A 14,243-nucleotide genomic window follows, 5' to 3' on the forward strand; every position below is an offset into this window, starting at 1 on the left:
TATATGTATATATGTTTGTATATGTATTTATGTATATATATGTATATATGTTTGTATATGTATTTATGCATATACATGTATGTATATTTGTATATATATGCATATGTGCATGTTCATATGTATATATATGTGCATATTTATATGTATATATATGTGCACATATATCTATGTATATATATATATATGTGTATGTATGTGTATATATATATATGTATTTATGTGTATATATGTATATGTATGTGTATATATGTGTATATATATATGTATGTATGTGTATATATGTATATGTATGTGTATATATGTATGTGTATATATGTATATGTATGTGTATATATGTATATGTATGTGTATATATGTATGTATATATATGTGTATATGTATGTATATATATGTGTGTATATATATGTCTATATATGACTGCTTTGTTTTACGTTTTGCATCTGTCGATTTGTTTTCAGGTGTATTAATTGAATTGTAACATCATCACTATCGTCATGACCATTTAGGAATTACATATACATATAAATGTTTGTACGTGCATGTGTATATGCATGTATGTGTGCATATAGATATATATATACAAACATGTATGTATGCGTGTGTGTGCATGTGTGTGTGTGCGTATACATGCACGTATGTATGCCTGTATGCAAGCATATGTGTGCATGCATGTATATATGTACATGTGCATGCATGTGTGCATGCATATATATATATGCATATATTTGTATACATTTATTGGACTTCCGGTTCTTTGACTGTCATGGCTCTTGTGGGCTGCGACGTTCTTTGGCTGTGGAATTTAATATGTATGTATATGTGTGTGTGTATGTGTGTGTGTGTATGTATATGTGTATATGTATGTATATATATTTTTTTGTAAAGAAAAACAAAAAAAACAACAACAACAAAGCGAGAGACCAGTACCCGCATTAAGCTGGTCTGCAGTTTTACTTGTTGCTGGTTATCTTGCTCTTGCTTGTCGCTGGATGTCAACATTTTTGAACTGAGAGGGAGATCTAGCTGTCGTACAAAGCTAAAACTCTGTAACATCATCTTTGTATTGATACTCCCTCAGGCATTTGTCTATTTAAAAAAAAACAAGAAACAAAAAAGAAGTCCTGTGGCAATAAAAAAGCTGTGACGTGTGTACGCCTGAAATGCAGGATGCATGTAACAATTAATCTGCCATTATTATATGTATCTATGTATGTATATGTGGATGTATATTTATATATGTATGTGTGTGTATATTTATATATGTACATGTATGTTTATATATATTTATAGCTATGTGTATATGTATGTATATGTGTCTGTGTATATGATTGTATGCATGTATGTGTGTATATGCATATATGTGTATGTATGCATGTGTGTATGTATATGTGTATATGTATGTGTGTATGTGTATGAATGCATATATATGTATGTATATGTAGGTAAGTGTATGTATATATATGTGCATATGTGTACGTATGTGTGTGTATATGTGGATGTATATGTGTATCCATGCATGTGGGTATGTATATGTATGTTTGTGTATTATGCATTGTGTATGTATATGGGTATATATGAGCGTATGCTTATAGACATGTATGTATGCATGTATATATTTATATGTATGTATACCAATGACCATCTTGTGTAGGTTTGCATGTGTGTGTATGTATGTGTGAGTATTGTGTATGTATGCATGTATATATGTGTGTGAGATGTGTACAGATGTATGTGTGCGTGCGTGTATATATATGTATGTATACCAATGACCGTCTTTAGTGTCATGTCTGCTTGAGCATGTGAATTCGCCGGCAGGACTATGTCATTTTCTGGTTCATGAACTTTCAGTGTCTGGGGAGTGGCACTCGACTGACAAGACGTTGCAATCATCATATGTGTATATATATATATATATATATATATCTGTGTGTGTGTGTATATATATATATGTGTGTGTGTGTGTGTATATAAATATATACATACATACATACATATGTATGTATATATATATTTATGTATATGTATGTATATATTTATGTATATGTATGTATATATATATTTATGTATATGTATGTATATATATATTTATGTATATGTATGTATATATTTATGTATATGTATGTATATATATATTTATGTATATGTATGTATATATATATTTATGTATATGTATGTATATATATGTTTATATATGTATGTATATATATGTTTATATATATATATATATATATATATATATATATATACCTATATAAATTTCACAGTGTATTAGAATTATTTGGTACTAGAGATATTCATAATCGTATGTTATTTCCAAAAGAGAGGATATATAACATATAAGAAATATTTGGAATTCAGTCTTCCCTTGCTGTTATTTCAGATCATTTGTGACCATAGCAGAAAATTTTAGTCTCCCGTCCATCAAGGCGAGAGGTTTTGGGGAAATATATATACTGATACACAAATTGAATATTGAAATGCTCATATTATTGGTTCTATGGGATAAAAGTACATGAAAATTTGCAGATTTTTTTTAAGATTATAATACAGGCTTTCCAGAAAGTCATCAAAGGATTTTGAACTTGAATAAATTCTTTATTTTTTACGATATCTTTCTGTAATGTTAACACAATTTGCCTAAGACATTGGGCAGGTTAAAAAAAGAAAAGCAAAATTCAAACAAGTTTTACTTATAAAAATTAATGTCTTTTAAATGTTGCCCATTTTCAGCTTTGCATATTTGTGCTATATCCAAAACATTATTCATGGCAGATTGCAGAATCTCTGGATTGCGATTTAACTCCGTTATTTTGTTCTGCGAGCTTGCAGACCTTGAAACGTCAAACCCAAACCCTGCAAAAATTGAAAGAAAACCTCAGGAACGAAATAAGGTAGTTAAATTGCAATCCAGACATTCTGCTATTTGTCAATGTGAATAATGTTTTGGAAAGAGCACTAATATGCAAAGCTGAAAATGGGCAACATTTAAAAGACATTATTTTTCATGAATATTGTTTGAATTTTGCATTTTTTTTTTTTTTTAAATTTGCAATGTCTAAGTCTGATTGTGTTAAAATTACCAAAGGGTATCATCAAAAATATAGAATCTGTGTAAGTTTAAAACCCTCTAGTGAGTGTTTGGACATTCTTTACTATTCTATGGTGAAAAATTTATGACAATTGTTAAAAAAGAACGTATATTTTCAAACCAATAAAATATGCCAAATTTTCTTACATTTTTATATATAGTGTTCTTCAGGTCAGCTTCAATTTTGCTGCTTCGGTTGTCTCCCCTATGGCCTTGCCAGGCCACTGATATATCTTAGTTTAAAAAAGGGTATATGTCTGTCTGTCTCCATATTTTCAAACTCTATCTCTTCCAAAACTAAACTTCGCAGAGGGGCACTAGAGCCCTCAGATTATTGCATTTTTTATGGACCGTTCTTTTCTGGGTCTTTTAGTTAAAATAGTTTTTAAAGGGTCAAAAATGGGTCAAAATTGAAAAAAATCGTTATACATTTTGTACATTCATCTTAGTTTATTTTTAATTTTTAATCAGTTCATGCACACTGGTAACGTCACTAACTTTGAATGCTATAGTTTTGTCTTTTGATTTCAATTCTAGCTGAGGGCACCCAAATACTTTTTTCTTTTATTTTTTAAAACTTTTGAATCACGACTCTATAATAATATATACAAAATCTGGACAATATAAAATATCGTATTTAAGCGTATTTTACGCCTGGACAAACTTTAGGACAGAATTGGTAATCAAATTGGAATCCGGGGGTGGGGGATCGTTCCATCATTAATTATTATAATTGTAAATTTAAGCATTTCTCATTTTAATGCCATTGTTAATATTTGCAAAAGATGTTCACGTTCTAATTGGATATTTTTGTTCTGTCTTCAGCATAACCGGCAACTTTCAAGACAAGTTCAAGAACTGACTGACCAAATGGGTCAGCAATCGGATTATTGTTCCAGTTTGGGATCTGCTTGTTGTACAATATTATGGAGAGTGTCACGTTGTGAAGAAAGCATTCAAGCCATTCTCTTTGGGGTAAGTTTTAAAAAAAAAAAAAATTTTTATTTATTATTGGTCCCCCGAAAAAGAAAGGATTGACCTAGTAATTCACTTCCGTTTCACACTTTTCTCAATTAACCACTCCTTGAATCTTTTTTGAAATTTTGCACAAAAATTAGTCATGATTAAAGTAAATTTTTGCCAGAACTGATTTTCTGGGATAACTCTGCATTATGGGGGTAAAATTGCCCCCAAATCGTTCATTTGTTCGTACTTTTCTCAATAACCATCCCTTGGATTTAAAAAAAAATTTGCACAAAAATTAGTCATGGCGAAAGTAAATTTTTCACTCAGAATTTTGAGCGGAACTCTTTACTTGCTTTACGGGGGTAGCATGCTCTTGTTCTGTCAGCCGTGATAGAGATCCTAAGTAATTCGCAATTGTATTTTTCGGTTGCTCACACTGAGGATTGAACCTTCAACCTTCAGGAAAATATCAATTTTTCCAAGTACTCTAACCACTGTTCCACGGAATTTTTAAACAAAGCAAATTTAAAAATAAAACCACTTTACTTTTATATGTAAAAAGGAGTTGCAATATTTTTGGTATAATGCTACTGGGTGTGATCAAAAAGATTTGGCTGATTTATATTTAAAGCAAGGGAATGATATGAACGAACAAATCGGATACCAGAATTGCTGCATATTGAATCTCTTTGAATTTTTAAATTATAGATTTTTTTGTCTTGACACCAGGTGAGGACCGTTGCTTATCTTGACTGGATTAATACTACCACTTTTTACTTTTTTAATTTGAATTCTTTACAATTTAAAGCTTCTCTGACTGGATTAATACTGCTAATTTTTGCTTGGGACAACGACGTTTAATATTTGCAAGTGGATAATTTATATTCCTCTACAATAGTTACTTTTTGTCATCTTTTTTTTTTTGGATCATTTTTCTACAACAAGAATGGCTCTTCATTCAAGAATCTGATTCTAAGCATACAGGGTTTTTTTTTTCTTCGTTGTGATATGAAAATGAAGTTTTGCTGTGGATGTCATGCAATGAGGAACTCGGTCGAGCACATTTCATGAAAATAATAATAGCTGCTGTTATTGATTATTTATTTTCTCATCAGTACCTTAAATATATTTCCATTTTAAATTTGAGTACTCCTAAGTTGTAATGTAGAAATGCTACAGTTTCTATATTCTCAAGACACAACCTGCTCTTTGTAGTTTCAGACACATTACCACCTATACTAAAGAGTCTTTCACTTTCCGCGGATGAAGATATATTTTGAAGCCAGTTTACTCAACAGTGGTGAGGTCACCTGTCTTTTTTCCACTACTGAAATGGATTATCACCTGTTTAGTGGTAAAGCTACATAATGATCAAGTTCTTTTGTGCGCTTATGAATAAGAATATTTACTCCTGAGTTTAGATTGTGTTTCTTGTATTTCTGTTGTAGTTGAAGTTGCAGTCTCCAGATTTAGCACAGTTTCTATCTACTTTTTAATTTGTTACTCTAGGTTTATTTGAAGCTAATTCATCAAATGCACTTGAAAGCAATACAGTTTTACTTTCACTTTGATCTTCTTAATCCTCAGTAGAGCTTGAAAAAATGTATGCTAATTCTGCTTCATATCATCAGTAGAAAGTAGATGTAGAATCCAATTCTTAATAGTGTTTTCCATTTCTTGAGATTGCGGACTGACTTCCTCATCGTCCTAGTGACATATGGCCGAGTGGTCCTAGACGTTGTATCAAAGTTTACAGTTACCCAAAGGTGCGGAGTTCAATCCTGAACGAAGGCAGTGAAAAGTAATATTCAAAACAGAGAATCAGCAACTATGTCCCAGAGCCTAGCTGGAGTCCGAACACGGTACCCCCGTAATAATAATAATAATAATAAAGGATTGGGTTCGAGACTCCTAACAAATGGTTCCCCAGTTCGATACAAAACATATATACATAATACAAAACGGTTTCCAAAATTCGATACAAAACATAGATATAACAACCAAGATGAGGAAGTCAGTCCGACAATCTCAATAAATGAAAACACCTCATCTCAAAAATACAGACAATTACTAGTGTTTTCCATGTCATCCTTTTAAAATTTAATTTTTAATCTTGGATCTAGAAAAGTAGACACACAAAGTTTTATCATTTAGATAAAAAAATACTTTTTTCTCTTGATTGATTGAATTATTCACTAGTGGTAAGGATTCCACTAAAATCAGAAATATCAAAATTATATTAGACAGGTTTTTGACAAATAACCACAGAACTAATATTGCAGATATTATTGATATGGTTGAAGTTCTGTTACTTACTTACTTTGGCAATTTCTTCAAACGGACTCAGTAACTGGACAATTTTTTTTTAAAACAAGTCCCCATTGGCAAGTTGTTAAGGTAGGAATCTTATTATCAACAGTATACATTACAGCAGTTTATCGTTGTTCTAAATTCCTTTTCAGCATATAATGTTGAATTCCACCATGTGGTCACATCTTGAATGAGTTTGTTTTTCCAAATTGATCCTGTGTTTCAGTTAATTTGCTAATTGCTAATGGAGAGCGATTAAAGTGAGAGACTATATTTCTGTTAGTTGTAATGATTGTTTTCACAGCATGTTGAGAAAATAATGAGTCATTTATTGAGATTTGCAATGAATGTACGAAGCATGATAGTGACTATAAACCACATTCCCTGACACCAGCAACCATATTTGTTCCTGAATATCGCAAGACTAAGAAAACTTTATTGGAGATGTTATATTCATCCAGAACATTGTGCAAGTCTTTACTTATTCTTGCACCTGTGTGTGCACCAGGGAATGGAACAACTCTAAGCACACATCTGCACTGTTCAAAGTCATTTGAAAGCCAATAACCTGTCAAACTCCGAAAGCGAACATTATTTATAGCAGCTGTCCGAATGTTTATAATCAAAGAAATGGTGATAATTTCTATCAAGAGATGATTGAGTTTTTGTTTTAATTTTTGTAAATATATTAGGATTGTGTTCGTTACAACTCTACTTTCAACCGAGTCGTTGTTTGTTTCGTTCACCACACTCTTTTCTTCTACCTCTTCTTTTACACACGTCCGTTCGCTTTAGTGACTAAAAATCGTCTGTCCTCCCGCTTTCCTTTCCTCGTTATTTATGGAACCAGGGTACGAGATTCTTCGAGATTCCACGAGACTTTTTTCCACATAAAAGCCTGCGGGCGCCATCTTGATTCTCAATTTGTGCTCTGCAGGCACAAATGCACAGCCGCTTTAACGGTAAGCCACTTCTTTCTCCACAAGGATTATTTTTTCAGTGAAGTATTTTTTGATTGAATATAGTAATTTAGTCAAAGTTTTGCAATAAGTCTATTAAATCCAATGTCAGATGTTTCAGAATATGATTTAATATCAACAGAATGATAATGAATCTCTTGTGACCTGTGATCATTTAATCCCAAATTTCCTTGTGGATTCTATAGTCGTTTGGTATTTCGTTTGGAAGCTTATAGTTGCTGCCACTTGTTCCTGGAATGCCTCTCCTTGAACATTTATTGTCTTTCCTTTTCTTATCCTCAACTTTTGCTTCTTTTGGAACCTCTTTTCTAAGATGGTTTAACATCTTAATCGTAAAAGTTTTTACTGATTTGCCACGCCTTGATATGATGGTTATGATATAATTTGCAGACAGATGTATTCCTATTCTTGGGATTGACATCAAAATACTTCCAGCAGAAACTGGTTACCATAATGGTTGAGGGTTGTTATTATTTATTCCTGATATTCATAAATGACCTCCCTGATAAAATTGTATCTGAGATGGGTTTATTTGCTGATGACACCACTCTATAGCAGGCACGAGGGGAAAACAAATGAACACATATCTAAGGACATGGCAGAAACACTAGAGGATGACCTCCAATCTGTAGTGGAATGGGGACAAAAATGGATGGTCACATTTAAAGCTTGTTTCCTTCAATAACTACAAGAAACCTTTTAAACTCCTCAGCCTAACGTTTACAGGAAACATGAACTGGAATAGATACATTGAAAGCATTGCCAAGGCTGCTGCGAAAAAGGTGGGCTCTTTCTACTGTGCTAGAAAGTTACTTATGCCTGAAAGTATCCTGGACCTCTATAAGGCCACCATTCGGCCATGTATGGAGTACTGTTGTCACATTTGGGTTGGTGCATCTGCTACTTGTCTCTTACTCCTGGACAGAGTCCAAAAGAGAGTTGCCAACCTGATAGGTTCTGAACTGTCATCTAGACTTCAGCCTCTGTCCCATCGACGAAATGTTGCATCCCTGTGGCTGTTCTACAAGTACTTTAATGGTGAATGCTTTGACGAACTACAAGCACTTGCACTTCCTTGACGAAAATACCCCCGACAAACCTGACAAGCAGCTAAATCCCACCCCTTCACAGTAGAGATCCCTAGGTGTAAGAAAGCCTTCTAGTTTTTTTGTTTTTTTTACAGGGAGGTCACCACTTATCAAGGCCCGGAAGCCGCTCAGGGATAAGGGTTATTGCGTGTATAATAATCAATGAGATAGTATCATAGTAATCGTTAGTATTGGAGATTTGATAAAGTGTCTTACTTAAGGGGGCGGTTCATCAGGAATTTGTTTATGTTGGACTTGAAGACATCCAAGTTGTAGTCAGGTAGGAAACAGGCAAATGGAAGAGAGTTCCACAGTCATGCAGTTCTAAGAAAGAAGCTCTGCTCATGGAATCTACGTTTGGATTTAGGCACAGATAAAGAGTGGGGAAAATTAATGACAGTAGTTTCAGCTAGACTGGTGTTTTTCGTGAAAGATTGGTGAGGAGGGAGGCAAAGATTAGAGCTCAGACGAGCACTTGCCATGAAAATAACGATAAAACAAAGACATGCTCACAAAGTCTCTTCTTTCGGAGAGAGGCTGCAGAGAAAAGGGCATCCCCCACTAAGCCACAAAGTCTATTTTGTACTCTGTCAAGGCAGAATAAGTTGCTTTTAGCAGCTCCTGCCCAAATTCCAATACTTCCCCAGAACTGCTAGACTTTGGAACTCCCTTCTGGAATTCTGCTTTCCCAACTGTACTGACATGCAGAAGTTCAAGTGTAATGTGAACAAACATCTTGCTACTCATCTCCCTTCATAATACCCCTGCAACTTATGTCCCTGATAGTAGCCCCCTACTTCAAAGTGACAATGTGCCTTGTTCGGTGGAAATTAATTTAAAAAAATAAATTTTAATTCATATTTTTGTGTATTTAAGTTACTTATGCCTGATATTTAATTAGTAATTTATCTCAATTTAACATGCATTTACCACGTGCCCAAAAATGAGGAACAAGAGTATGACTAGAGATAGATTTATTTTCAATTCACACATAATTAATTTCTCCTTTCGCTCAAAAATATTCTGATGAATGATCAAATAGCATGAATTTTTTTTTTAAATTTGCTATAATTATATACTTTTGTTCAAAAAATATTTAAAAAATTTTTCAATTTTGCTATAATTATTTACTTTAGTTATTTAAAAAAATATTTAAAAAATTTTTTTTTAAATTTGCTATAATTATTTACTTTTGTTATTTAAAAAATATTTTAAAAATTTTTTTTCAAATTTGCTATAATTATTTACTTTCATTATTTAAAAAATATTAAAAAAATTTTTTTTTAAATTTGCTATAATTTACTTTTGTTATTTAAAAAAAAATTAAAATTTTTTTTTAATTTGCTATAATTATTTACTTTCGTTATTTAAAAAATATTTAAAAAACTTTTTTTAAATTTGCTATAATTATTATTTACTTTCGTTATTTAAAAAATATTAAAATGTTTTGCAAATTTGCTATAATTATTTACTTTCGTTATTTAAAAAAATATTAAACAATTATTTTTTACTACAGCCTATAATGACCAATCAATCTTATGCAACTCTATTATATAATAAAATCTAACTGGTGTAGTTCTCGACTTTTGTCACTGAAACATTATCCTATGAGATCAATATTTGATTCTGACTAACCAATTTGCTTTATTGAATGTTAGTTAATGTTGAATACAGTAAAGTTAAATTCCATTTAATTTCTTTAAAAAATACTTTATCCTCCTCAGAATATTTTTCAGAGGTAAGCCATCTTGTCAGCAGCAAATCTAACTACTAACAGTACATACTGATAATTATACAGGGTGTCTACAAAGTCTGGCTGCATAATCTACGCGGTGCCCACAAAGTCTGGCTGCATAATCTACACGGTGCCCACAAAGTCTGGCTGCATAATCTACACGGTGCCCACAAAGTCTGGCTGCATAATCTACACGGTGCCCACAAAGTCTGGCTGCATAATCTACACGGTGCCCACAAAGTCTGGCTGCATAATCTACACGGTGCCCACAAAGTCTGGCTGCATAATCTACACGGTGCCCACAAAGTCTGGCTGCATAATCTACACGGTGCCCACAAAGTCTGGCTGCATAATCTACACGGTGCCCACAAAGTCTGGCTGCATCGTCTACACGGTGCCCACAAAGTCTGGCTGCATAATCTACACGGTGCCCACAAAGTCTGGCTGCATAATCTACACGGTGCCCACAAAGTCTGGCTGCATCGTCTACACGGTGCCCACAAAGTCTGGCTGCATAATCTACACGGTGCCCACAAAGTCTGGCTGCATATTGTAGCCAGACTTTGTGGACACCCTGTATATTCTTTTATTATTAATCTTTTTTTTTATCACTCTTATTCACCCTAAACAAGGTACAGTGCCATTTCGATGTAAGGAGCTACTATTTGAGACCATATATACAGGAACACTATGTAGGGAGTTGAGCAGCGAGATGTCTGTTTACATTACAATAACACCCTACCTGAGAATTCTTCCTTCAAACTCCTCGACTTAACATTCACAGGAGATATGAACTGGACCAAACATATTGAGGAAATTGCAAAGGCTGCTGCAAAGAGAGTTCCCTCTATTGTGCTAGAAGACTACTTACACCTGAGAGTATCATGTACCTCTACAAAGCTACTATTTGCCCATGTATGGAGTACTGTTGCTACATCTGGGTTGGTGCATCTACCGCTAGCTAGCCTCTTCCTTTTGAATAGCCCCCCCCCTCCCCCAAATCTTCAATCTCTTAGGTCTCACTTTGTTAACTAAAATGTCGCAATGTTGCATCCCTGTGCCTGTTTTGCAAGTATTTTAATGGAATGTGCTCTGATGAACTCGTTGCACTTGTTTCCTCTCAATGTACATATCCCCAACAAACCCGCTTAGCAACAAAATCACACCCCTTCACTGTTGAGGTCCCTAAATGCTGGAAAGCTTTTTACTCTAATAGTTTCTTCTCTCGAACGACTAAACTTTGTAACTCCATTCCTGCTACCTGCTTCCCTTACTGTACTGATATGCAGAAGTTTAAATGTAACGTAAACCAACATCTTGCTAATCTTTCCTAGGCATGGTCCTAAATAGTAGTCCCTTACATTCAAGTGAAAATATGCCATTTTTGGGGTGAACGTGAGTTAAAAAAAAAAAAATTACACTTTAATTTCTCAGTATTGTCAGTGAAGCAGAAGATTGGGAGGAAATGTCAAAGTTTAGCAATTTGGGGGAATAAACTATTAGAGTAGAAGACTTTCTGGAATCTAGGGATCTTCACAGTGAAGGGGTGTGAATTTGTTGCTTGTCGGGTTAGTTGGAGGTATTCTACATTGAGGGGACACGAGTGTTATGAGTTCGTCAGAGCACATTCTATCAAACAGGCACATAATGAAAAATATTAAAAGAATAAAAAGAATACAATCATCTGCACATTTGAATATTAAATGATAAACAAAGTAGCTAATTACTTAAGCACGTTTGCCAGTTTTCATAGAATTAGATACACATTCGGACCCCCCCCCCCAGCTTAGTTACAACGACAATATATGAATGACAAAAAAACAAAAACAAAAAAAAAACAAATGGCAAGCAATATAGTTTTTCAAGTATAGCTGTTGTGTCAATTTTCCAGCTTCCTCCATAAGATGAAAGTGAAAGCACAGCTTAATGGGGGGTGGGGGTGGTGGGTATTTTATTTTTCTTTACCAAGTTTTGTTAAATGCACCACCAGATACAATCGACTCAGAACAGAACTTCCAAAGTCAATTACAAATGCATTTGTTTCATTTTATCACATCCTATTAGAGGCATTTACATCGTTTCTGTTGCAAAGACGATAAAACATACCTCACTGTGAAAATGAACTAGCCCAAATAAATTGAAATGTTTTTAATTCAAAATCAAAGTATCCTAAGTAGTCCTACCAGATCAGGCAGTCAGAAGATACTAGCTTCCTAACCTAAAATGCACCAAACAATGCAAACAATGATTTTATTGTTTTTGTTTCTTTCTCTTTGAAAAACATAAATTTGCGAAATTATGAAATTATGTTTTGGGGCATAAATCAATTTCTAGACTAGGTAGAACCTTGAAAATTTGCATGGACAAGGTTTTCCACACGAGGAATCCAAAAATCATGTTTAAAACCTCTGAAAATGAACTGTTTCTGAGTTATTGAATTTTTAAGCCGAGATTTGGGTATTGGTCTAAGGCGACCTAAAAAACATGTGGCACTATTGGAAATTGAATTTTTTTTTTTTCTAGACATTCTTGATAGTCTGAACTTAAATTTCTTCAAAAAAGGTGTTTGGTTTTTTCTTCGTTAGTTCGCAATCGAACCTCAAAGATGGGCAGTTTTACGGGCCTCACTTCCAGACAGAGCAGTGAACAAGGAGTCACTTGACTTCACCATAAACAGGAAATCCTAAATTTTATTTTGACCTCCTGTTCATTTAAGAAGTGTTATTGCTGCTTTCTGGTGTTTCTTTAAGTTGGCTGAAACCATTTTGTTTGTTTTCTTTTGTTTGATGCAAGGATGCAAGTAGCAGGTAAAGCTAAGTAACCGGATAGGGAGGAAAGACATTTGCTCAGTAATAAAAGAGAATTAATCTTAAATTATATTCAAATTTGTCCCTGAAATTATTTGCAACAAAGAATTCAATGTGTTTCCATTCTGTATGAACAACTTTTATATTGCATCCTGAAACTACCAGAAGTTTTCCAAACCATTCAAAAAATAATGTATGATTTACAAAATGCATCAGCTCTCTTTTACTGGCCGTGTGTCATAATTGTAGATAAACACCTTAATGAAGCTTTTCACCACATCTTCAGTATTTACACTTTTGTTTGTTCCCAACAGATTTTGAAAGCTTGACTCCAGTTCTTTAATTGTAATGTCAACTGTAGAACCAATATGCTTTAGTTTTTCTTTTTTTGCTGGATGATTTGAGATGGATTACCCTGCAAACATATGCATGTACACACACACACATGCAAACATACACACATATACGCATATACATACATATGTATATACACACATACACATACATGTAAAATACACGTGAAGGAGCCTTCCAAAAGTCATAAATCCTCAATGATTAGGATGACGATGATGGTGATGGGTATGATTAAATGAGTTTGACATGAATAAAGAAAGAGAAAAACAATCCAATACAAATAATTTGTAGAAGAGACAGTCACTCGTTGAAGTGTTTGTGCAACTATACAAATGAGTGGACGTCGAAATCAGATGAAAACAAAATCCAAACGATCAGCGTTTAAAGCGTCTGGACTTTTTTGTTTTGTTTTGAAATGAAAATTTTGTTTATAAGAATCTCACTTCTGCTGTAGATGATGATGATGATGATGACAAAATTCACACATTATTTTACAAATAAATGGACGTAGGAATCAGATGAAAACAAAAATCCAACTGATCAGTATCAAAAATGCCTGGACCCCCGACATATATGCATACACACACATATATATATGTACACACATGCACATATCTATATACACATATGCACATATGTAGACATGTACACACACACTAGGGTTGGATCAAATACAATTGTATTTGTATTTCAATTGTATTTAAATACAATTTTAATGTAATTGTATTTGTATTTCAACATCACAAGAAAAAGTAATTTGTATTTGTATTATGGCATCTAGGAAAATAGTATTTTGTATTTGTATTTATATTTGAGAGAGAGAGAGAGAGAGAGAGAGAGAGAGAGAGAGAGAGAGAGAGAAGGAAATTAATGATAATAAAATGCAATGAGGACACGATATAGAATGTAATGTAG

The 14,243-nt window shown here is 33.4% G+C and overlaps 1 protein-coding gene across 2 annotated transcripts in view; it reads left to right on the forward strand.

Annotated features, from left to right (window-relative positions):
• LOC145248840 (heat shock factor 2-binding protein-like) overlaps positions 1–14,243 on the forward strand; it is a 592,183-nt gene that overhangs the window by 327,380 nt on the left and 250,560 nt on the right. For both annotated transcript variants that reach the window (XM_080110563.1, XM_080110564.1), the window contains one exon: positions 3,914–4,063. In XM_080110563.1, the coding sequence (XP_079966689.1) occupies positions 3,914–4,063 (150 nt within the window). The remainder of the gene's footprint in view (positions 1–3,913; positions 4,064–14,243) is intronic.

This window comes from Euprymna scolopes, chromosome 27, assembly GCF_053919585.1.
Source record: "Euprymna scolopes isolate OS-2025 chromosome 27, ASM5391958v1, whole genome shotgun sequence".
In the NCBI taxonomy this organism is placed as follows: domain Eukaryota; kingdom Metazoa; phylum Mollusca; class Cephalopoda; order Sepiida; family Sepiolidae; genus Euprymna; species Euprymna scolopes.